General features: G+C 47.8%; 1 protein-coding gene across 2 annotated transcripts in view; it reads right to left on the bottom strand.

The window, feature by feature from the left end:
* LOC114858743 (nucleolar protein 4-like) overlaps positions 1-18,748 on the bottom strand; it is a 41,113-nt gene extending 22,365 nt beyond the window's left edge. The window contains exons 1-4 of one of the 2 annotated variants that reach the window (XM_029156258.3): positions 17,400-18,748; positions 11,563-11,715; positions 10,907-11,018; positions 9,086-9,192 (exon numbers count right to left, since the gene is read on the bottom strand). In XM_029156258.3, the coding sequence (XP_029012091.1) occupies positions 9,086-9,192; positions 10,907-11,018; positions 11,563-11,715; positions 17,400-17,846 (819 nt within the window). In that variant the 5' untranslated portion in view covers positions 17,847-18,748. Of the gene's footprint in view, positions 1-5,956; positions 7,358-9,085; positions 9,193-10,906; positions 11,019-11,562; positions 11,716-17,399 lie in introns of those variants that run through there. The other variant, XM_029156260.3, reaches the window with a different exon arrangement.
* Between the last annotated feature and the right edge of the window lie 5,147 nt (positions 18,749-23,895).

Here is a 23,895-nt window from a genome sequence, read left to right on the forward strand (position 1 = left end):
GTCGAGGCAGATGACCGCCCACATCCAGCCTGGTTCTGCTGGAGTTTTTCCTCTCCACTGTTGCTGTCAAATTGTAATTAAAGGCTTGCTTTATGTGGCATTTGTTGGGTTTAGTTGTGTAAGATAACTTTGTTGTGATTTGGCGCTATATAATTTAAATTAAATTAAAATTGGACAAGTGGGAGACACAGTAATGACTCTAGTGACTCGGAGCAGCTTCAGCCTAAAGCGCTCTCATTGGACTGTCTGGTGATTCCGTAAGTCAGGATCCATGTGGTGAACTGAGGACTGTACGAATGAGTCCTACGACACCTTCAATCTACACATTTAACCAAAGTGATCGGTTAGTGTCCAAACACTATAGAGTCGGATCAATGAGGCAGCACGTGCAAAAAGACAATGTCAAAGTTCTTCTTCACTTCATTTTCCTCCTGGTTCCTTGGTACTGGGCTGCACTGTCATCACTAGTTTGACATTCAGACATACAGTATGAATTCAGTCAAAGTTTGTTTCCTCCTGTCTTTGGTTCAAGCCACAACACTATGACTATACCAATATACTGACCTCTACTACTGTAAATAAGCCTTTAAAACCGTTCTTCTCATGCAATGACACCAAAATGATGTTGTGGGGGTCATGAAAGAGAGTAGTAAAGTGCATTCAGGATGAAAATTAACAGACACTTTGTTTGTTCTGGATGAGCAGCTAATGAGCAAATATTTATTCCGGAACAAAGGAAAAGGCTCAAAGCATGAACGAGTAGGAAGACGCAAAGAAGAAGACGATGGGAGGTTTGAGAAGAAGCAGAGGACCATCGCTCCTGCTGATGGAGTAGAGGTGAAGAAGCAGCAGCAGGTGGAAGCATCAGAGTCTGAGCAGTGACCCGGGTCCAGCTCCTCTCCATCATCCCCCTCCCTCCTCTCCATCTCCTCCTGTCCACTCACTGCTCCTCCTTCCCTCATCTCTGGGACTTCTCCTCTACAGGCCACATGGTGACTGATATGTTTCACATTGCTAACTGGCGTCTGACTGTTCATTTAACCACAACGCGCTGGAAAAACTTCAGCTTCATTTCATTAAGTGAATTGATTAACGCTTGTCCCTCGCGTGGGGTTTTGGCTGCTTCGCCTCTTTGTTCTCTTTGTTATGCCGGTGGTGGTGCAGAGCTGGCCCTGAAGCCTCCCTCGCCATTGCCCCCCACCTCCCCCACCCATCACTCTGCTTCATTTCAATCTCCCTCCTCCTTCCCTTGACCCTGGCAGCTCCATCCCCATCTCCTCCACTAACAATCCTTCACAAACCCTCCTCCCCCACTCACTCTTTCTTATTCTAACCCTTCCCAGGCAGAACTACTCTCCTGCTCTGCTTTGCTTTGTTTTTCATTATAATTTTGGACTGGTTCCTACAGGCTGGAGCATCATTAGAACAGCTTTAGACATTAGACCTTGTCTACCTACAGCAAGAGGCTCAAAGTATCACAGGGATGAGTCAGACTGTGGAGGCTACACAGACGTAAAGCTGCCGGGACCAGACAGAGTTAGTACAATTTGCCAAACGTGAGACGGTCCACAGGGTCCAGTGTGCTGCTAGCTCCACACTACTGGCATCCACTCAGGAGTGGTGTTTGAATGTGACCTTCACACAGGAGGAGAACACAAGTCAGGCCACAGAGCAGCTGAGTGTTCAGCCCAGGAGCAGAGATCAATGCGAGCTGGGGAACAGAGAGGGAGCAGCACGTGGGGATAAGCATGTGGTCAGAGGAGCCTCACTGCAGAGAAAGAAGGATCCACAGAAACCAAAGACACCTGATCACTGGACCAGACACTGGGTCAGAACCACCAGGACGTCTGCCAAGGAGACGTCTGCCACCGCGCATCAATGAGCAGCAGATGCTTTTAAAGAATCCAGCTTTGTGACAGACCTGAACATTTCAACACCACAAGGTGTGAAGGACAAAACATCGCTTTAGTGTGATAAATAATGAATGAAATGAAAGCCACAGAACAGCTGTCACCTTATCTCTCCAGACTACAAGGCAGCAATGCAAACCACAGACAGACAGGCACCGCTGCAGCACAGACACAGAGTGGCCTCTAGGCAGGAGCTGGGAGCTGGGCTTAGCATCCCTGTCAGACATGACACCTGTCCACGAGGGGGGGGGGTTGCACGGACCACAGCGTTCTCCACTCTCACCTGTCCTGGCAGTTGCTGTAAGTACTAATGGTTCATTACATCACGACAGCCCTGTTTATGAGACGAGTGCAGCTCATGACATTAGGAGGAAGCAGCGCACTGGGTAGGTGAAGGCTGCTGAGGCTTAGTAGCTAATGGAGGATACTTCATAATGAACAACCTCTCTCTGTGGAGCTTCTAGTGCTGAGACCCAGATCAGAACACGCACACATGCAAACAGCACCACACACGAGCCCCGCTAGTCCAGAGCAATCAGATCCGTATCCACGACACATGGCCAGAAAAAAAAGGTGGACGTGAAGAGAAGTTTATGTGTTAATGTTTTCAACTAATAGGAAGTCTCTACATTAAACCACCGACAAGAGTTGAAGACAGGATGATATTTGGGAGCGCACTTTGCACGACAAAAATTATTATCAGGGGTGGAAAATAATTTACTGACCAAGAAGCCACCGATCCAGTACCAGCTTCAGATCTGTTGCAATGAATAGATCGTTGTTAAACCAGGCACCTCAACACAATGTTGCTGATTGTAACTGCCTTTGTGCGACCAAATTATCTGTACGTGGATGAAATAAAGATGTTTCCTGTTGACTCATGTTTCATCCTATGATGGTGCTTTTATGGCGATGAGTCCAATCACATCAGGTTAACCTGCTCTCGAAACAAACTGGGCTTTGATGTTGCCCTGATGTGCGCTGGCTGCGGCTGCGTCGCGATCTAGGAACAGGCACCTCTACCAGATTCTAATAGATCCACTATTAGATCTTCTAACAGATCATGTAACAGAGCTGTAGAATATATGTTTGCACTGTTTTGCTCCTATTTTTATATCATCATATCATATACCTCTTCGTGTCACTAATGGGCCAATAGCTGTAGAAAAGTACTTACGCCGGCCAGTGAGCTACCATAGATGTGCGCACGTTTTTACTTTACGTAGTTTTTGATACATCTGACCGTAGACGTAGACCCGTGCTTACGACATTTTCTCGTGTATGTACAGTATGAAGGTCCCTTAGTACATGAGGTCCCCTGTAGTTTCTGTAAAAGGAAAAACACAACCTGACTTGATTTTATCCTTTGCCTTCTGAGACACTGAAACTAAAAACACAAATTCTAAATAGAACCTTTAAGGTTATTACTGAAGCTGTCGTCACCTTTCTACAGTTTTGACTCATTGTGGCCTGAGCCCCATGACAGAGGAGTGTGAGTCTGCAGAAGCTTCGGTCGCGTCTGTGGCAGCGGCTGCAGGACAGTCCTCCTGCAATCATTCACTCAAGGGCTGGGAGCTGTTGTAAAGTGTTAAATCAACAACCCGTGGAGGGTGTGGACGTAATGGGTCACCTGGTCAGTAACTACGGCTAGAGGAACGTCCACGAACTAATCCAGTCAGCAACAAATCTGCCCTGCGCCGACGATTAAGCCCTTTACTACGGAACACACTACATGGATTAGTTCAGGCAAAGGTCTCGCACACGTGCACGTACACCCTGCTTGTACTTCCATCAAAGTGAGGACCTCCACTGACTTAAAGCCTTCACTAGCACCTTACCCTACACATCACAACTAAAGGCAGGCAGACAGACAGACAGACAGACAGACAGACAGACAGACAGACAGACAGACAGACAGACAGACAGACAGACAGACAGACAGACAGACGACCTTGAAACCTGGAGAAAAGAAGAGCCACTGCAGGCAAAATAAAAATGTCTGCAGCATCAATCCAACAACTTAACAAGTGAGCGACTCAAACTTTTCCTCTGAATCTGACTGAGGCTTGACAGTTGAAGGAGAAAATGTGAATCTGGTCAGACACTAACTTGCAGGACCTTCTCTTTGTTTATACTAAGCCTCTCCTGTGGTTCCGCCATAAATGTCTCATTGAGGAGTGGGAAGCAGCAAAGGCTTCGACGCGATAATCTAGAAGAACCGGGTTGGACCTGGATCTGACCGCTCTACTCTCACCTTACAGCCAGAACGCCTCTGCCGAGCCCAGTGCAGAAATGATTTTCTTCACCTACAGCTGTACATTACACCACATGGTTGCTAGGGAACATAGAGCTGGATCCTGTGGGCCTCCAGCAAAACAATAGCTGAAGTATAGAAGCTAATTTGACTTGGGGGAGGGTGAGAACAGCTACAGACAGAAGGAATCAGATGCTATTGTTGGACACATTTGGCCCATAGCACTGTTTGTTTTAGCTTCTTAGTCCTAGTGCAGCCACTTCACAGGTTTCACATCATCTCGGCTTCAACCAGATACCGGAAGCGCATGTGTGGCTGTTTAAGCTCTCATACTCTGCTCTGCAGCAGACACAGGCTCTATAATTACCACCTTGCTGGTGACTCATCATGTACTGATGACTGCAAGGTAGGAATACTGGGGTCTCTGCCGGCATCCTGCAGACCAGACTTAGTCAAGGAGACACGTTGTCCTGTGGAAGCTAAGTGTTCAGAAATGTCTGAACCACTCACAGTAACTCCTACAGTGTCCTGTAATCTGCCAGTACAGAGGAAACCCTCATGCTCTTACTAAGTGCAGTAACTGTGTGAATTACTTCACATCTATCGAGTCTGGTTTAGCATAGGAGTCCTGTTTTGTACACAACCACAGCAAAACATCACCATGTCTTAGCACAGGAGAGGAACCATGTGGCCTACGAGACTGACACTGACCGGAAACGTCAGAACAAGCAGGTTTCAGGAGAATGACTACGTGGACACAGTGGCTTTTCATCTTAACTCCTGAAGCAACACTGTTCAGTAATTAAATCATTGATAGCTGCAACCTGTCACCTCTGGGAAACACAAACACTGGCAGGCCTGATGTCTGCTCCGAGGTCGTTCCCAAGATCAGAGGAAGAGGATTACTGCTGCCATGCATATGGCCAGGTCAGAGGGAAAGTGGAGTTTTTTTAGAGCAGATTTATCCTGGGAGTGGCTCTAGTGCTGCTGATGGTGGGGAGGAGCGCTTTAACCCCTTAGACACCGGCCCCTGGAAGCTTAGCGTGTCTTACCCATTAACAGCATTCACTACACACCAACTCCACCTAAAACAGAGTAAAGTGTAGAATATCAACTGACTAATTGTTTAGAAACAGAAACAAACATGGTGAGACCTTTGGCTGCTCCATGTGCCCAGCAGAGAAAATAAGCTGATTTATGATCAGTCATTTCTGATTCTAACTTCTTTTAAAGACTGCTAAGAACCTGATTTATCGTTGCCACGGTAACACGTACTGTGTATGATCTGCAGTGAACCATGCGGACCAACAAATTAACACCAGCTGAAACAAAAACTAAGACAACAAAGAGGTTATTTTGTAGAAGATGTGCAGTGGAACATAGACAAAGAAAACATACAAACAGATGGTAAGAAAAACAGAAATAGGCACAGAAATACACAGAAAGACAGATAAACAAACACGCATATATAGACAGATAAAGACAGATACGGGCAGACAGGCAGCTTTGGAATGGTTTCCTTGATCACAATGCTCCATTCAGCTCATGGATTTGTTTCGGTCCCAGGCACGCGCCACCAATTGTTCCTCGCTGTGGTCAACCCCCCCCCCCACAACGCGAGCAGCCTCCTGCACACACGCTCGTGGATGGGAATGACAATGGTGTCTGTCGCAGGACGGAGCGGCCTGGTCCGGACGAGAGACACGTGACAGCGTGTCGTGGAGACGAGGCTGCTGCGCTGTTAGGAGCAAAACAAGCCGGACCCGCGCGCAGGACGCAGGGCGCTCCTTACCTTCACTCCTGCTGCCTGACAACAATGAGCGTCGGCCGCCGCCCGCTTCTCGCTGCTGCCTTTTATCGGTCTCTTCATTCACCTCCAGCTCCGCTGCTCGCTCATCTGAACGGACGGTATATCCGGCTGTGTGCGGGGAGGCAGTGGGAGCGAGCAACCAGCCCCTCAAGACTGTCCGCGGCCAACGGAGCGGGCGGGGCCAGCGCTGCTTACATCACCGGGAGGGAGGCAGCGGCACCGCACGGAGCCGCGGCCCGCACAACGCGCGGCATCACGCACAGCGGCCAGGGCCGTGGCCGGTGCCCGTCTCACGTGCGCGCAACGGGCTGCATTACGGAACCGATGGCTTCCGATCCTGGCGGGAGTTGTTTTACCAGTGGAAGTTTAATGCGCTGCATCAGTCCGCCGGACACGCACCGCCAGCAGCGTGCGCCTCAAACGTTTAGACAAAGCTGCCACCTAAGGGCGGAGGCGGGAACTGCAGCCTCACCTGTTGGCGCCCAACGTCTACTCAAACTGCCAAAGCGCAAAATACCGCAAACAACATCTGGATGAAAACAGACTCGTCACTGCGCTTTAGCCTTCAGCCTACCAGGAGGTGACGTCACTAGCTGCTCGGCTGACAGGCACACACAGCTAAGCCTTCTAAGCATCTAAACCCAACATGGCAGACCTTTCCTTTACAGTTTTAAACGTATAGCCAATTTTCACATCTGGCGAATTTAGAGAACCTGGGTTTTGGGCCAGTGCTGAACAACTATGTTCGCCAAATCCTTCAAGATACAAAAGTGATATTTTACGATGCTATGTTATCTCTCCGCTAATGTTGTTACATCATAGATTGAATCATGTCTAACATGACAATGTAGACTATTTGCAGTATTTATACACCTACCTTCAACTTTGTTAAAGTAATCTTCAAATCTATAAACAGTAAAACATCACTCAACTCAAAACCTGCTAATGCACCAAGCTTTGGAAAGGCAACATAACTGCAATGAACCAAATATCCGTCCTTCATATCCGCTCCCTTAGTTTCTATGAGGAGGTGGTAAATACTGATAGTGTTCACATCTGCCCAGCAGATGATAAATCCAGATGTTGCGACAGTGCAGAGTGGGATCTGCCTCCACTGTCAACCACCAACTTATGGTCAAATACTGACTATACGGACATACTCAGGTGCTTCGATAAATTGATTTTATGTCAGAATCCACAATTTGTCTTGTCCCAGGATTCGGTTCTGAGGCTTTTCAACAGTATCTTAGTAATTACAACAGACCAACCCCCAACCTCCATCCTCTGCACACACACACCCCTCCTCCCAAAAATAATGAAATGTCTTTCCTCACTGAAATAATGGGCAGACAAAGAGAGAGGGGGAGCATGAACAGTAATGAAGCACCATATTCTCCTTTTAATTCCATCTCCATCCTCCCCCATCACATCCTCCAACCCCCTCTCCCCTCCAAAGGCACATTTGCTCTTTTTGTTCAGCCCAGTCAGGCTCGCTTGCCCACCCTCTCTCTCGCGCGCGCTCTGTCTCTATCCTCCTATTTTCCTTCTTGTTTCCTCTTGTCTTACTTCTCACTCATATTATTGTCTGCAGCATCACTCGCTTACACAGCTCTCCACCCCCACCACCTCCCTGTTCAGGAAGCACCCTGGATAATTTCCTCATCTTATTGAATTGGGACAGAGGACGGATAGAGAAGCTGATAAAGGGTTGGGCAGATGAAGGGAGGCTTGGGATGAGAGCTAATGGAGCGGGTGGAGAATTCACAGCACAAATATGCAACGTATCCTCCTCCATCCTCCTTCGACTCATTTTGTCTCCTGGGTACAAATGCTTTTCTCTCTCTTTCTTTCCTACTTTCCTTCATCCACATTCACTTTCTTACCCATAGAAACAAGACAGACTTTCCTACTTTCCTTCATCCACATTCACTTTCTTACCCATAGAAACAAGACAGACAAAAGGCTTCGACCTTCTCTCTCTCTCCACAAAATGCTTTTCAACTGTCTGCTTCCTTTAACACACACACTCAGCATGAACCTAATGCTCCCTCATGTTCTGTGTAATTTCTATAGGTGACTGAGTCATTGCTTCAGTACTGTAATGTTACTGCAGTGCACACACACACACACACACACACACACACACACACACACACACACACACACACACACACACACACACACACACACACACACACACACACACACACACACACACACACACACACACACACACACACACACACACACACGTCTGGTACAGTACAGTTGTTTTGCTAGTTTCTCTTTTCCAGTTTGGTCTCATCTACACCCCTCAACTTCATTAATCAGTTTAATGTCTTGCCCAGGTCTGCCTGCCTGCCTGCCTGCCTGCCTGCCTGCCTGCCTGCCTGCCTGCCTGCCTGCCTGCCTGCCTGCCTGCCTGCCTGTCTGCCTGTCTGCCTGCCTGTCTGTCTTGCATTGCCAGATCTTAGCGTTGTGTAGGGTCTGAAATGTGGAGGTAAGTGGCTGGAGTTTCCTCACAACCCTGGAAACACCCCTGTGTCATAAATGCCACTTCAGTGTCTCTTTAAGTTTATCCTATTCAACGAACTTAAATCTTCATTCCCATAGCAGATGTCCACAGACACACACAGGGAACACAACTGATAGGACGCAACCAATCCTCACATCAGAAAACAGACAACATCATCATCGACCAAAGCTCCAAACTCTAAGATGCTGACGGAACAGTTTCATTAATGACTGGACAACAAATGATACCACAAGGCTGATTGTTTAAGATGCTTTTGCAGTAGAGTAACAAAAGAATGTGTCCAGAGCTGTAGGACCAACTTTCTCTATTTGACGTGAAGGATTGGTTGGTTTAAATGCTCTTTTTCTTTCTTTAAAAAGGTCTTAAACAGGATACTCTGTTTAGACAATCAGCTCAGTTACTGTAGATGACAATGGATCTCCTTGACCTTTGAAAACTTTCATTCAAGCCTTTGCATTCTGTCTTCTGGCATTTTACAGATGTGGACCAATTGATCATTAACTGATCACAAACAGAATTCAGACACAAGATACAATCAGAGAAGCACCGGAGCCTGATGTGGACATGACACGTACCTTGTTGTTGTTCATGCACCGCAGCTTCATGTGCTTCATGTAGGTTGTGGTCAGAGGCATATTATAGTCTATCACCTCCGACACCAGAGAGCTTGGCCGGTCATTCTCTACAAGCCAAGGAGAGAAGAGGAGACAAAGGTAGTGCACACGTGAACAAACTGTACATGTGTGTTAAATGCACAACAACACAGAGTAGAGTAATCCTAGAAGACACCAGGAGGAGAGGAGTCCTAGATGAGCAAAACTAGAGAAATCAGGACGAAAACACTGTCCAGAAAATACTGACAAAGAGGAAAGAAGACAAAAAACAGTAGATGAAAAAAAATGAACATAATGAAGTTATTGCAGGTCAGATGACAAAGGACACAAAAACTAATTTGAAAAAAAAACTAGAGACAAGGATGTAACAAATGGACAAACAAAATAATTACACACATTAAATGAGAATGTTTGATCCTCTGACTAATTAGTGCTTATAATTTGAAAAAAATCTGACCTGATTTAATCACCTCCAGTGAATTGTAATATGAGATTCAGATGGTGGAGACAAGTGTGTTTGTGTTGGTAAAATGATCAGTGAAGAGTAGAAGTGATGTTACATTTAACTCAGAAGCAACCAATGTCACTGTTTTAATTATTGTGTCCAAAGCTGAAATCTGATTAAAAAAAATATTGTTTTCTTAGAGAGCTGATGCTTTTATTGGCGTGAAGCTAAGGAACGTTAGGATAAATGCTGGGTTGGGTTTTTGCAACTATCCAGGCTTCACATTACACATTCTATGCTTTATCTGATAATTCTGACTAGAATCAATCAATCATCAAGGAAAAAATAAAAATACAAATAAAAAAAATCTGAAGGACTGGGATAAACACACGCACACACACAGCCTGCTGCCTGTGTCAATTAAACATGGCCACAGTCACTGATTAATAGTATTTAATAATTCACAGCTGAACTTTAGTGGGAACCTCTTCAACATAGCAATAAACTGGGGCCTGTCTGTGTGTGAAACCCCACAGGGTTGGAAGGCAATTAGCTGCTCCCACAGTGGCGTCCAGTGTGTGTGTGTGTGTGTGTGTGTGTGTGTGTGTGTGTGTGTGTTTCATTGTTTGCTCAGCCTATTACATTTTCCAATTAAATCATTCAGTTTTATAGAATGAAAACTTGTGTTGCATTTGCACATTCATATATGACAAATCCAAAATTGCAGCTATTTCATTTCCTGATTCATTATGTCAATCCATTTATGCAGCCTGTTTTTCCGAACAGCACATCTCGATTCTCACCTTCCTTCCACCTTGTACTTACCCCCAACCCCCAACAGCCCTGCTCCCTCTCTCCCCCACCTCGTATATGTGTGCTCATTTCCTGGGCCATTTCTATGTAAGAGACATTAATTAGGCTAATTAAGAAGACGTCTCCTCTGTTTAATGACAGAGGAGACGTAGGAAGGATAAAGGAAGGGACAAAGAGGAGAAGGAGGGACGGGAATATGATGTAGGGATGGATGGGAGCTTCAGACTGAGGAAGAACCTAACAGCCTCCAGATTTCCCACCACGCTTCAGCAAAGACGTGCAGCACTGGGGTAGAAGTGAAAACCAGCTCAGCATTTGTGTGATTGCTTAAACAAAGCTTGTGTTCAGTCATGTGGCTTCACCCAGATTCTCCTCATGCACACGAGTGTGCAACCAGCGTAAGGTTTTCCTAACGACACATCACTGGACCTAAAGCTCTGTGATGTAGAACAGTTTTTTAATGGAATGGCTGATGATTGAGGTGGGAGAGCTTGTTGAAGAGTTTGAAGCAGGTCTCTCTCTACCTTTGTAGTCCTGTCCACAGCTGCTGATGTGCATCCTCTTCTGACACTCTCCACAGCTCATCAGAAAACGGGTCACTGCCTCTCTGGGCAGGAAGGCATAGGTCTCTGCTATCTGAGAGAAAGAATGAGTGTGACTGCGATGGTCAGACAGACAGCTGCACATGCTCAGTGTGGCCAGAGGAGGGCGCCATCAGTCACGCTCCATGTTGTTGGTGGAGATACTACTACAACATTAGAACTTCATTTGTTAATAAGCTGCTGATAAGAATGTGACAGTAAGTAAATCGTCAGTGGTGAGTGTGTCTGTTATTCTCTGAGGTCTGAAACTGAAACCAGGCCACTGCAGTGACAAGTGAATAAAAGAGGAACAAGCTCACAAAACAGGAAGCGAAAGAGAGAGAGAGAGAGAGAGAGAGAGAGAGAGAGAGAGAGAGAGAGAGAGAGAGAGAGAGAGAGAGAGAGAGAGAGAGTGAGTGTGGGTCTCTCTACTTATTCTCCTACGGTACCACAGCTTAGTGTTAGGCCTAGTGAGGGTTGGGACCTGGGACCTGCTGGGTCCTTTCCTAAGCTAAGTGAGAGGCATGAGGAGCACAATGAAGGAAACCTGAGCAAAGGCAGCGAAAGCAGCCAGAGACCAGCAGTGAGCAACAGCTTACAGCTTTGTAGGTCTTCTTCTGGCCCGCGTGTTTGGGAGCCTTGCTGGGGTCGGCGCTGATCTCCACATGCATAGCGTAGATGATGTCAAAGAAATCTTCCACTACGGCGACGCGCTTCAGGGAGGAGTCGCCCCCGGACTCGCTCTCCACACTCTGAAAGCAAAGGGACACAAACATGGGAAGAGGCCAAGAGCTGGATCAACCGACCGGCCGCGTGTCAGTAGTCGCTCACATGTAGGTTATCAGACATCCTGGACAACCAACCCAGTAAACACAGGCTGCTACAAAACCAAGAAAACAAGCTGAACATTTGACAAATGTGACCGTTGGTACAGCAGCATCAGTAAAACTACTTCAGTCCTGCACAAACATCAGCACCAGGACCCACAGATCCACTAACCCAGACAGCCACTGACCGACAGACTCACTGACCCACAGACTCACTGACCCACAGACTCAATGGCCCAGAGAGCCACAGACCCACAGACTCACTGACCCACAGACTCACAGACCCACAGACTCACAGACCCACAGACTCACTGACCCACAGACTCAATGGCCCAGAGAGCCACAGACCCACAGACTCACTGACCCACAGACTCACTGACCCACAGACTCACTGACAAACAGACTCACTGACCCACAGACTCACAGACCCACAGACTCACAGACCCAGAGAGCCACAGACCCACAGACTCACTGACCCACAGACTCACTGACCCACAGACTCAATGGCCCAGAGAGCCACAGACCCACAGACTCAATGGCCCAGAGAGCCACAGACCCACAGACTGACTGACCCGGAGGCTTACTGACCCAAGAGACACAGACCTACAGACACGACCAGCGCTCACTGACCCAGAGAGACACAGAACTTCTGGCCCAGAGAGCCACAGACCCACAGACTCACTGACCCACAGACTCACTGACAAACAGACTCACTGACCCACAGACTCACTGACCCACAGACTCAATGGCCCAGAGAGCCACAGACCCACAGACTCACTGACCCAGAGAGCCACAGACCCACAGACTGACTGACCCGGAGGCTTACTGACCCAAAGAGACACAGACCTACAGACTCACTGACCCAGAGGCTCACTGACCCAGAGAGACACAGAACTTCTGGCCCAGAGAGCCATAGACCCACAGACTCACTGACCCATAAACTCACAGACTCACTGACCCAGAGAGACACAGAACTTCTGGCCCAGAGAGCTACAGACCCACAGACTCACTGACCCAGAGAGCCACACACCCACAGACTGACTGACCCGGAGGCTTACTGACCCAAAGAGACACAGACCTACAGACTCACTGACCCAGAGGCTCACTGACCCAGAGAGACACAGAACTTCTGGCCCAGAGAGCCATAGACCCACAGACTCACTGACCCATAAACTCACAGACTCACTGACCCAGAGAGCTACAGATCCACAGACTCACTGACCCAGGGAGACACAGACTTACTGGCCTAGAGAGCCACGGACCTACTGATCCAGAGAACTACAGACCCACAAATTCACAGATTCACTGACCCATAGAGCCAGGGGTCTGTGACCCTTGGACAGACAAACAGACTCAGAGACTTACAAACTCACTGACCCAGAGAGCCACAGGCCCACAGACTAACTGAACCATTAACTCACAGACTCACTGACCCATAGACCTACTGACCCAGAGAGCCATAAACCCACAGACTCACTGACCCATTAACTTACAGACTCACTGACCCAGAGAGCCACAGACCCACAGACTCACTGACCCATAGACTCACTAACCCAGAGAGCTACAGACCAACAGACTCAGGAGACTTACAAACTCACTGACCCAGAGAACCACAGGCCCACAGACTAACTGACCCATAAACTCACTGACCCACAGACTCACTGACCCAGAGAGCCACAGACTCACTGAACCAGAGAGCCATAGACCCACAGACTCATTGACCCATCAACTTACAGACTCACTGACTCAGAGAACCACAGACTCACTAACCCATAGACTCAACGACCCAGAGAGCTACAGACCCACAGTCTCACTAACCCATCAACTCACAGACTCACTGACCCATAGTCTTACTGACCCAGAGAGCCACAGACTAACTGACCCATATACTCACTGACCCAGAGGGCTACAGACCCACAGACTCAGAGACCTCAGAGACAAACTCACTGTTAACACATCAGTCCAGTCCAAAACACAGGAGGTAAAACGTCAGGCAGCCTCTCAGGTGGCAGAGGAGGAGGAGGAGGAGGAGGAGGGGTGACTGAAGGAGGGCTGTCTAATTAGGACTGCTGTTAATTTCACCATGGCTGTGGCCAAAGGAGCTTGTCACCATAGCAACCGGAGGACACAGAGGGGGAGGTGAGCTGGGGCTTGTCTGAATAGACGTGTTCTATATGTGTTGCACTCAGCTCAGAGCAAGAGACCACACAACCATTATTATTTCATGGCTTCTATCGTCCCATAGTTCTGCTTGATGGATTTAATCAACTGACAATCACATACAAATAAAATGTGAACTGTAAACGACTTCACAGACGAATATTGTTTTTTCTTTTTGATCCACCAAGCATTAACACACAAACAGTGTCCAGTTACTGGTTCTGTCTGTGTTCAGTTACTGGTCCAATTGTCCTGTCTGTGTTCAGTTACTGGTCCAACTATCTGCAAAATTACAAGTAAAGAAACACAAACTGGTCCATTTCTATCACATCTTTAAGCTACTCAACTAAATGAGTTCAGAACAAGTGGAATAGATTGTGAACATACATATTTATAGAGAAACGTCAAAGTCTTCATTTTAATTAGCTGGGCACACAATGTGTGACTGAACTGACTATTTCTGGCACAGAGCTGGACTTTGTGCTGCTGAACCTCTGAATTCAGCCTCATCAGTAACAACTTGGAGCTCGACGTGTGGAAGTCAAGTTGTTTCTTTCTAGTTGAGCCAATTAAAAGATAACTTCTTAACCTTTGAAAGCATTTCTCTGGTTGTGTGGAGTTTGTTGGAGACTCAGTGGCCTATGGATGTCGCATGCTGATTGAACTGTGATGTGCCTGATGTAAAGATGAGGATTAAACCAATCATCGGATGTTTTGTGTTTCCTTTTCTCATGGTTGATCGTCAGACAGTGGATTCATTTCATAGCGAACACACCATAACATATGAAGATGAAGACACATGCAGCCATAGATACATTAGACCAGACGAGAGACTCCAAAAGCAAATCCATTCAGACTAAAGGAAGAGCTGAACTACAGTGTACAGCAGTCGTTCACAAATACATTCATTCAAATGTGTCTCTCTTATAACACTGGGGATCAACTCATTCTCACAATCCTCGTTTGGGTCGCAGGCCTGCTGGAAGCCATCCTAGCTGTCAATCAGGTAAGAGGAGGGTTCACCTGTCCATTACCTGTCCATCACTGGGCCACACAGACACCAGCACTCACTGACACACTCACCCCTACAGGCAGTCAACATGACTGAATGTCTGAGTGGAGGGAGGAAACGGAGCAACATGTAAACTCCCCAGAAGACACCTGCAGGACCTCGGACCTTCCTACCGAGAGCCAGCCACTACACCACCATCAGTTCTACAGCCCAGAGTCCTGCCACCCCTTTTGATTAGACTCCAGCCTGATCTCCATTTGAATAAAATATATACAGAGGCTGCAACCTAAATTGAGAATGCTTTGTTTTTGTACATTTTAGTTCTATGCCAACAAAGACTGAGGACTGAATAATGTTGATGATGGAACAAGGATAACGATGGGCTGAGGATGAGAATGGACTGAAAGTCACTGTTGTCTTACTGTGTTTCATTACAGCTCATTTCTCCACATTCGTTACCATTAGCAGCGTAACAACCAACCTGTGCTCCAAACTCATCTGCTGACTTGCTGAACACCTCACAGAAATGACAGATATTCAAGGACTCTGGCTGTTGTGTTTGCCAGAGACCAATGAGCTGCGACAGTCAGGTGTCAGAGCGGCACCTCCTGCTGGACACAGCATGAGTCAGACTGTGTTTACGCTGCACCGCTGCTTTTTATTACCAGAACTATGTTCACGGTTCTGACTCCAGTTCAGAGGTTTGTGACTTGCACTGTGAATCTGAGTACACAGATCTGAGGGAAGTAGTTCTAAAAGGTTCTTACAGACAGAAACAATGTGTTAGAAAGGAACCATTTCACCTAGTCCTCAAAAACTAGTACTAATAACAGCAGATAGACCCAAAGGCAACAACCCATAGACGCTGACCCAGAGTCTTTAACCCCACGAGGCCTGTGGCTCTTTAACTTTTGTTACAGGGAGCTGCTCAGACGTCATCTGATGGTTTGTTACAGTGTTGATGAAGACGAGTTGTTCCTGGATCTTCATGGATTCTTCACACGTTTCTCCAGTTCACAGTAAATGTGTCATGTGTCATATTTTATATCTTTGTCTTTTTTTAAATTCAGGTCTTCTGATTGAACTCATTAGGTTCATACTTTCATCCCATCCATGCACTAAACTCACATGTTTTATCTCTTAGTAAACAGATCAGATCAAAAATAAGTCTGAAATCAAGAATCTTGACAAAAAAGAATTGTCTGGGTCACGTTTTCTGGACTTCCTGAAGGTAATAAATAAAATACGACTCACAGACGCTGGAGGAGCTTCACGGTAAAGAGACCACAGAACCACAGGACCTAATGAGACCATGGTCGGTATGTTTACGGTCCAGCTGGACAGAGGTTACCCATATCTGAGCTCTGTACCTGAAATCACCTGCAGTGCAGCACAAAGCTCACACTTCTACAGACAGAAGGTTAAACGTGTGTGAACACACCAGTGAGTCAGTTCCAGACGAGCAACGCTTTAATATTTACACTAAAGACCATGAAACATGTTGGTTCACAGGAGGAGCAGCGTTGACCAGCGTCATGGCATCCAGGACCTGAGCTAGCTCCAAAACCTCACTCACTCAAGTGGATGTGAATACACTGAGAATCACTGTAAGCCCATCAGCCTCCTGAACAGTTACTCACCTTCACCAAACCCGACACAGGGTTCTACAAAACTTAATGCTTGGTTTGATGAAAAATACTGATAAGGAACTTTTTAAAACATAATAGATCACAACAGTACTCCTATAAAACAACAAATGAATAATCAAGGATAATTAATGATAAACAAGGAGATGGTGCATCCAGATGTCACACAGGTAACCACGGAGACCAGCAGACCCCACTGACTCCCTGCACGCTGGCTTTATATGGTGCCATCCACACAGTTTTCACTAGCAGACACAGACATTTACTGTTACCGCTGCCCCGCGATCGTCCTCAGGTTTTACCCACAGATCCAACATTAGCCAAAACGCTGGAAACAGGACACAGGCGGTTTGGACCACACAAACCCGACAATAACAACCTTTGAACTGGCTGCAGGACCTGAACACACCATCCCTCACATGGTGACTCCAGCTGCTGCTCTGCTCTATTAAAATGGGAAAAAGTTCTAGATGAAGGATTCCATTCATTAAACTAATGGAATCTTACTGTAAATATGTCCAACTACAGGTGCCTTCAAAACATTAGCTAGTGGTCAACATTCAGCAGGTGAAGGTGTTAAAAGGTAGAGATGGAGCCAAAGAAGGTATGTCTACACCATGCGGACACACATGCACGCGCGCGCGCACACACACACACACACCTTTTCTCCAGTCAAATGAGGTGTCTCTACTACACGGCTCCAGTGGCGGACACCCACACAGTGAAACGGGACACACATGGACGCGCGCGCGCGCACGCACGCGCGCAGCGAAAGAGGAACAGCCACTAACCGTAGCCTTGATAGGGACGAACAACACCGCCCTGTCCGAGGAACCGTTCTTCCCGTCCTGCAGGGTTCCGACCTGGAAGCCCTTGGACTTGACCCAGAATTTGAATTTGGCATTGATGTGGCTGCTGCCTTTCTCGTGCACGAGCACGCCGTGGCTGCTCTCCTCGTCGCCCTGAACCAGCGTCTGGAGGATCTTGTTGTATTTGCGCCGGGTCACAGTCTTGGTTTTGCCAGAATCCCCGTACGTGCGCAGGCACCAGTTCTGAAATTCGCCGAACATCTCCGCTCCCGCGCCACCCGCCGCCTCCGAACCTGGAACCCCACCGGCGGAACGCCGGCTCCGCTGTTGGTTCTGGTGGCAGTTGGTCGTGGAGGCAGTCACCACGTCCGCTACGTGGCTGGCCTTTCTCGTTGTCATCGTTAAAACCCACTCTGTGGTCACACTCATTCAACAGAATTCGGTTCGGCTGGGTTACCGAACGTGGCCCAAACAAGGGAACACACCGAACAGCGGCTTCCAGCCTTTTCGCCAGTGGGCGAAATGAGTCCGACCCTACGAATGTGGTGAAGGGAATCTACATCCAGACGTCTGTGGCACCAGAGGCGGCCCGGTTCTTCCGCTCACACCTCAGCGCGAGCCGCTCGCTTCCACCTCCTCCGCCTTCGTCCTCTTGGCTGTTACGCACCACCGGGTCGCTGCGCAGCCCCGAACACACGAGCACGTGAACTCCGAACCGGCGTTCGGACGTCTCGGCAGGAACAATGGCACAGACAGCGGGCCGGAGCGCAGGCAACGGCCGGGCTCGCTCCTCAGACACACCTGTTAACAGCGTGGGTCGCTCGGCCTGTCCCGTGGGGGACGTTTGTCACCGCCCCCTCTCCTCCTCCTCTTCCTCTTCTGGGGAGAGGAGAAAGAAAGGGGATGGAGCTACGTTAACGGTTTGTCTGTCGCGTGTCCTTCAGCGGACTCGTCATTCAAAGAGCCACTTCCTCATGTTTTCCTGCTGATGGGAGACGAGCGGACACCTGTTGCAGTCCGGTTCAGCGCAGCGCATCACTTCCTGCCTGGGTGAGGACGGCTCGGCCAGCGGCACCATGTCGCCCCGTCCTCTCGCGCGTGAACAACCGGTCCAGCCCGCAAGACGCGTCCGAAACAGGAAGTGTCCAGAAATGAGCAACAGGCGCCGCGTGCGCTGCCGCGCGGTCACGGACGCGGACGCGGACGCGGCTCCAGAGCGTTGGCAGCTGGAATTAGACAAAGCGTTTACTGAGAAGAAAATAACATGTAGCCAGAGAGCGAATATCCATCAAAACACGAAGACAAACGTAATTATACGTTTGTTTAGTTTCACGGTCACCAGAACAAAGGGCTTCGTCTGTTCAGTCGGAAGTGATCACACAGACGGAGACATGAACCCTTTTACTCTGTACTGACATTCCTGCTGCTGCGTGACATTATTGGCTTTTGGTTCTGACCCGTGGCCTCTTCCAGGTTCAGTCTGACTCTATGAGAATCAAACTCCCCACAAATGAACGAATGAGTGAGATAAATAATAATAAATATTTTAACGTCCTCTAGTTTTTTACTTTTAATTTGTCATTAAATTAATTATATTAATTAATTTGTTTAATTTGTCATTGCCTCAGCTGGAGCTGCTCATGTCTGTCGTCTGCCGTATATATATATATATATATATATATATATATATATATATATATATAGGGGGAGGGAGGGTTACTTAGCCATTGATTTGATGAATGATTTTCATCATAGATTCATTTCAACTGTGAGAAAAAAATCCAGGAAATCACATTGTAGGATGTCTGCTCACAAGAAGCTAACATCTTGATTTTTGTACAATATTTTTGAGTAACAGTTGTTTGGCTTTTTATATATATATATATATATATATATATATATATATATATATATATATATATATATTATTGTAATTACTATATATTTTAGAGTCTTTATTTTAAAATTTTCAAACCATTTAACTGTGTATCAAACTGTGCATGTGACAAATAAAATTATAATTTAACATTGGACTAAAGAGTAAAAGCCCAGTTACTACCCATTAATGTATATTTCACAATAAAAGTTTACAGGAAAGGCCTAAAATGAGTTGGGTTTGAATTTACAAGCCCTAATTAGTAAAAGCTATACAACTGGCTGAAATAAAAACATATGCATCAAAATGTCTCTGTGCCTTCCTCCATGTTTTGTTGTTTTTTACTCTCCTTTTCATCCCAGGTTTTTCATTTCAATTTCCATTTTCTCTTTATTTCTTCCTTTGACCATAATATTTTTCTAACTTTTTGTCTTTGTTGCCTGTTTTTTCGTAAAAAAACTTAAGTACTTATTAGCTGCTGTGGATTCTTAATAGAATCTTGTTGTGTGTCAGTTCGTGTGTGTGTGTGTGTGTGTGTGTGTCTGTGTGTGTCTGTGTGTGTGTGCGTCTTTGTGTGTGTGTGTGTGTGTGTATGTGTACTTGTTCTTGCATCAAAGTAAAAACAAAAAATTGTATTTTCCTACCAAAGTAAGGCCAAAGTGAGGGCATTTTGACAAAGTAAGGACATTTTGGCCAGTGCTCACTTCTTTGAAGGTTTGAGGGTTAAAATGTGATTTTAGGGCTTAGGCTAGAATTGAATTTTGGCTTGGATTAGAGCAAAGACGTGTGCCTTTAGTTGTGGTGGTTAGGGTAAAGGGCTAAGGAAGGCTTTATGTCAATGGAGGTCCTCACTTTAAGGTAAGTACAAGGATTTGTGTGTGTGTGTGTGTGTGTGTGTGTGTGTGTTTGTGTGTGTGTGTGTGTGTGTGTGTGTGTGTGTGTGTGTGTGTGTGTGTGTGTGTGTGTGTGTGTGTGTGTGTGTGTGTGTGCCTCTGTCTTTCCCCACAGGATTAAGATGACGATGAGAGGATGAAAATAACTTCCATCACGGGAAGTGAAAGTGTTTCAAAACTCTTGACTTTCTCGTCCTTGTCTGCTGGTTTTTCTGTTGAGTCCGTTGGAACCACCTGGTGGAAAACCAACAGTTCTCCAAGTAGAGAAACATTTGACCTGAGAACACCGCTGCAGCGAGAGTCAGCTTAGTTTTAAGACGGCTTCGTCCAGCTGTGTCCGTAATCGTCCTGGGTCCGGCCTCTGCATTTCCTTCTCTGTGAAACTGTCCCCTGCCTCTTCTTCTTCTTCCTCTTTCTTCTGTACTGTTCACACACACACACGCGCACACACACACACACACACTGCTGTGTTGAAACTGCAGCTGTCAGTTTGTTGAGCCCTCGTTCGGGTCATGACCCATCCCAGAACCAGATCAAGTCCCTCAGTTGCCATTAAGACGCTTTATAGGACAGAGAAGTAGTAGGTATCCTGCCTTTGGACGCACACAAGTCACAGTGCTTCTTCATCTCCTCCAGCTCCTCCAGCTCCATCAGGAAGGTCTTAGTTTGTGTGCAGTCTTTGTTGGTTTATTTTTTATGTTGCCCTGTCCATTATGGTTCCTGTTGTTCTGTGTCAAGGTTTGTTTCTTCCGTGCACCTTATGGTTTGTATTTGTTACAGTTTTCAGTTACTTCACCTTTTACTTGCATTAGAATGGGTTTTTAGTTGTTGTCACTTATTTCAGTTCACGCAGTTTTATTTGTGGGTCGTGCATCTGGGTCCTCCCTCTCTTTGTTTGTGGCCTTAGCAGCATTTCTTTCTAGTGAGCGTGGTTGAGTTCCCTGTTTGCCAGATCGTAACAGAGGTCAGAAGGAGCTGAAATCCATCAAATGGAAATGACACATGTGTGTGTGCGTGTGTGCGTGCGTGCGTGCGTGCGTGCGTGCGTGCGTGCGTGCGTGCGTGCGTGCGTGCGTGCGTGTGTGTGTGTGTGTGTGTTCAGGATTTTCCTGTACGTAACGTAACAAACACAGATAAACCTGTAGCACACACATCGGGGCCTGGCTGCCGCCTGCTCGGCTGCCGGCTCGGTCCGTTGCCATGGTACCGGTCAGCTGTATGGAGTGTGAGTGGGCTGCACGGGATGCAGAACAGAAACACACACACACTGCAGCAACAGCTCTGCAGTTTCTCTGCAAAATAGAATCCCTAAACATTAATACTTCTGTCAAATATCAGATAAGGTAAGTGCTTCTCTAAATGCGCCACCAGTAAAAACATGTTTGTTCACTTAGCACAACACAGAAGATAACACAAAATCAACTGACTAGTGTAACAGCTAGTAAGAAGTTACTGATCAATGTCACAACCAACCAGACCTTGTCCACAATGAACCTTTACTCAGCAGCAGCGCCCTCTAGTGGTTAGATGCGAGCTGTTGCTTAACAACGGTAACTTCGTTGCTTCAGTGTAATTTAGTCTGATTGGATACAAATCATTCTCTAGTTTCTATTCAGGGTCTGTAGGCATAGAGCCGACACCATGCGCTGACCTTCTGCAGAGGAAGGGGGATTTATCTTCAATAACCTTTTTATTCGTTGTGACTTTGTATAAAACACCATGTTCTGAGGAGCAGCCATGCAGTTCAACACACACAAACAGGAAAAAAACAACACTCCATCCATCCATCCATTTTCATCCGCTTATCCGGGGCCGGGTCGCGGGGGCAGCAGTCTAAGCAGAGAGTTCCAGACTTCCCTCTCCCCGGACACTTCCTCCAGCTCTTCCGGTGGGACCCCAAGACGTTCCCAGGCCAGCCGAGAGACGTAGTCTCTCCAGCGAGTCCTAGGTCTTCCTCGGGGCCTCCTACCGGTGGGACATGCCCGGAACACCTCCCCAGGGAGGCGTCCAGGAGGCATCCGAACTAGATGCCCGAGCCACCTCAGCTGGCTCCTCTCGATGTGGAGGAGCAGCGACTCTACTCCGAGCTCCTCCCGGGTGACAGAGCTCCTCACCTTATCTCTAAGGGAGCGCCCAACCACCCTGCGGAGGAAGCTCATTTCAGCCGCTTGTATCCGTGACCTTGCCCTTTCGGTCATGACCCAAAGCTCATGACCATAGGTGAGGGTAGGAACGTAGATTGACCGGTAAATTGAGAGCTTTGCCTTTCGGCTCAGCTCCCTCTTCACCACGACGGGCCGATACACCGACCGCATTACTGCAGCCGCCGCACCGATCCGTCTGTCAAACTCACGCTCCCTCCTTCCCTCACTCGTGAACAAGACCCCAAGATACTTAAACTCCTCCACTTGAGGCAGGAACTCTTCTCCAACCTGGAGAGAGCAAACCACCTTTTTCCGGTCGAGAACCATGGCCTCAGATTTGGAGGAACTGATTCTCATCCCAGCCGCTTCACATTCAGCTGCAAACCGCACCAGCACACGCTGGAGGTCCTGGCCTGACGAAGCCAACAGGACAACATCATCTGCAAAAAGCAGAGATGCTATTCTGTGGTCCCCAAACCAGACCCCCTCCGGCCCCTGGCTGCGCCTAGAAATTCTGTCCATAAAAATAATGAACAGAACCGGTGACAAAGGGCAGCCCTGCCGAAGTCCAACATGCACCGGGAACAGGTCTGACTTATTGCTGGCAATGCGAACCAAGCTCCTGCTCCGGTTGTACAGAGACCGAACAGCCCTTAGCAAAGGGCCCTGGACTCCATACTCCCGGAGCACCCCCCACAGGATGTCACGAGGGACGCGGTCGAATGCCTTCTGCAGATCCACAAAGCACATGTAGACTGGTTGGGCAAACTCCCACAAACCCTCAAGGACCCTGCTGAGGGTATAAAGCTGGTCCAGCGTTCCACGACCAGGCCGAAAACCACATTGTTCCTCCTGTATCCGAGGTTCGACTATCGGCCGAATTCTCCTCTCCAGTACCCTGGCATAGACTTTCCCAGGGAGGCTGAGAAGTGTGATCCCCCTATAGTTGGAACACACTCTCCTGTCCCCCTTTTTGTAAAGAGGGACAACCACCCCGGTTGTCCAGTCCAGAGGAACTGTCCCCCTCCTCCACGCGATGTTACAGAGGCGTGTCACCCAAGACAGCCCCACAACATCCAGAGACTTGAGGTACTCAGGACGGATCTCATCCACCCCCGCTGCTCTTCCACCGAGGAGCTTACTAACTACCTCGGTGACCTCAGCCTGGGTGATGGGCCAGTCCGCCTCTGAGTCCCCTGCCTCTGCTTCCTCAGCAGAAGGCATGTCGGAGGGGTTGAGGAGATCCTCAAAGTACTCCTTCCACCGTCCGATAACATCCCCAGTTGAGGTCAACAGCTCCCCACCTCCACTGAAAACAGAGTTGGTAAAGAACTGCTTCCCCCTCCTGAGGCGCCGGACGGTTTGCCAGAATCTCTTTGAGGCCGAGCGATAGTCCTCCTCCATGGCCTCCCCGAACTCCTCCCAAGCCCAAGTTTTTGCCTCCGCAACGGCACGGGCTGCAGCACGCTTGGCCTGCCGGTACCCATCAGCTGCCTCAGGAGTCCTACAGGTCAACCATACCTGGTAGGACTCCTTCTTCAGCTTGATGGCGTCCCTTACCCCCG

The sequence above is a fragment of the Betta splendens genome, chromosome 7, assembly GCF_900634795.4.
Source record: "Betta splendens chromosome 7, fBetSpl5.4, whole genome shotgun sequence".
Taxonomy (NCBI): Eukaryota; Metazoa; Chordata; class Actinopteri; order Anabantiformes; family Osphronemidae; genus Betta; species Betta splendens.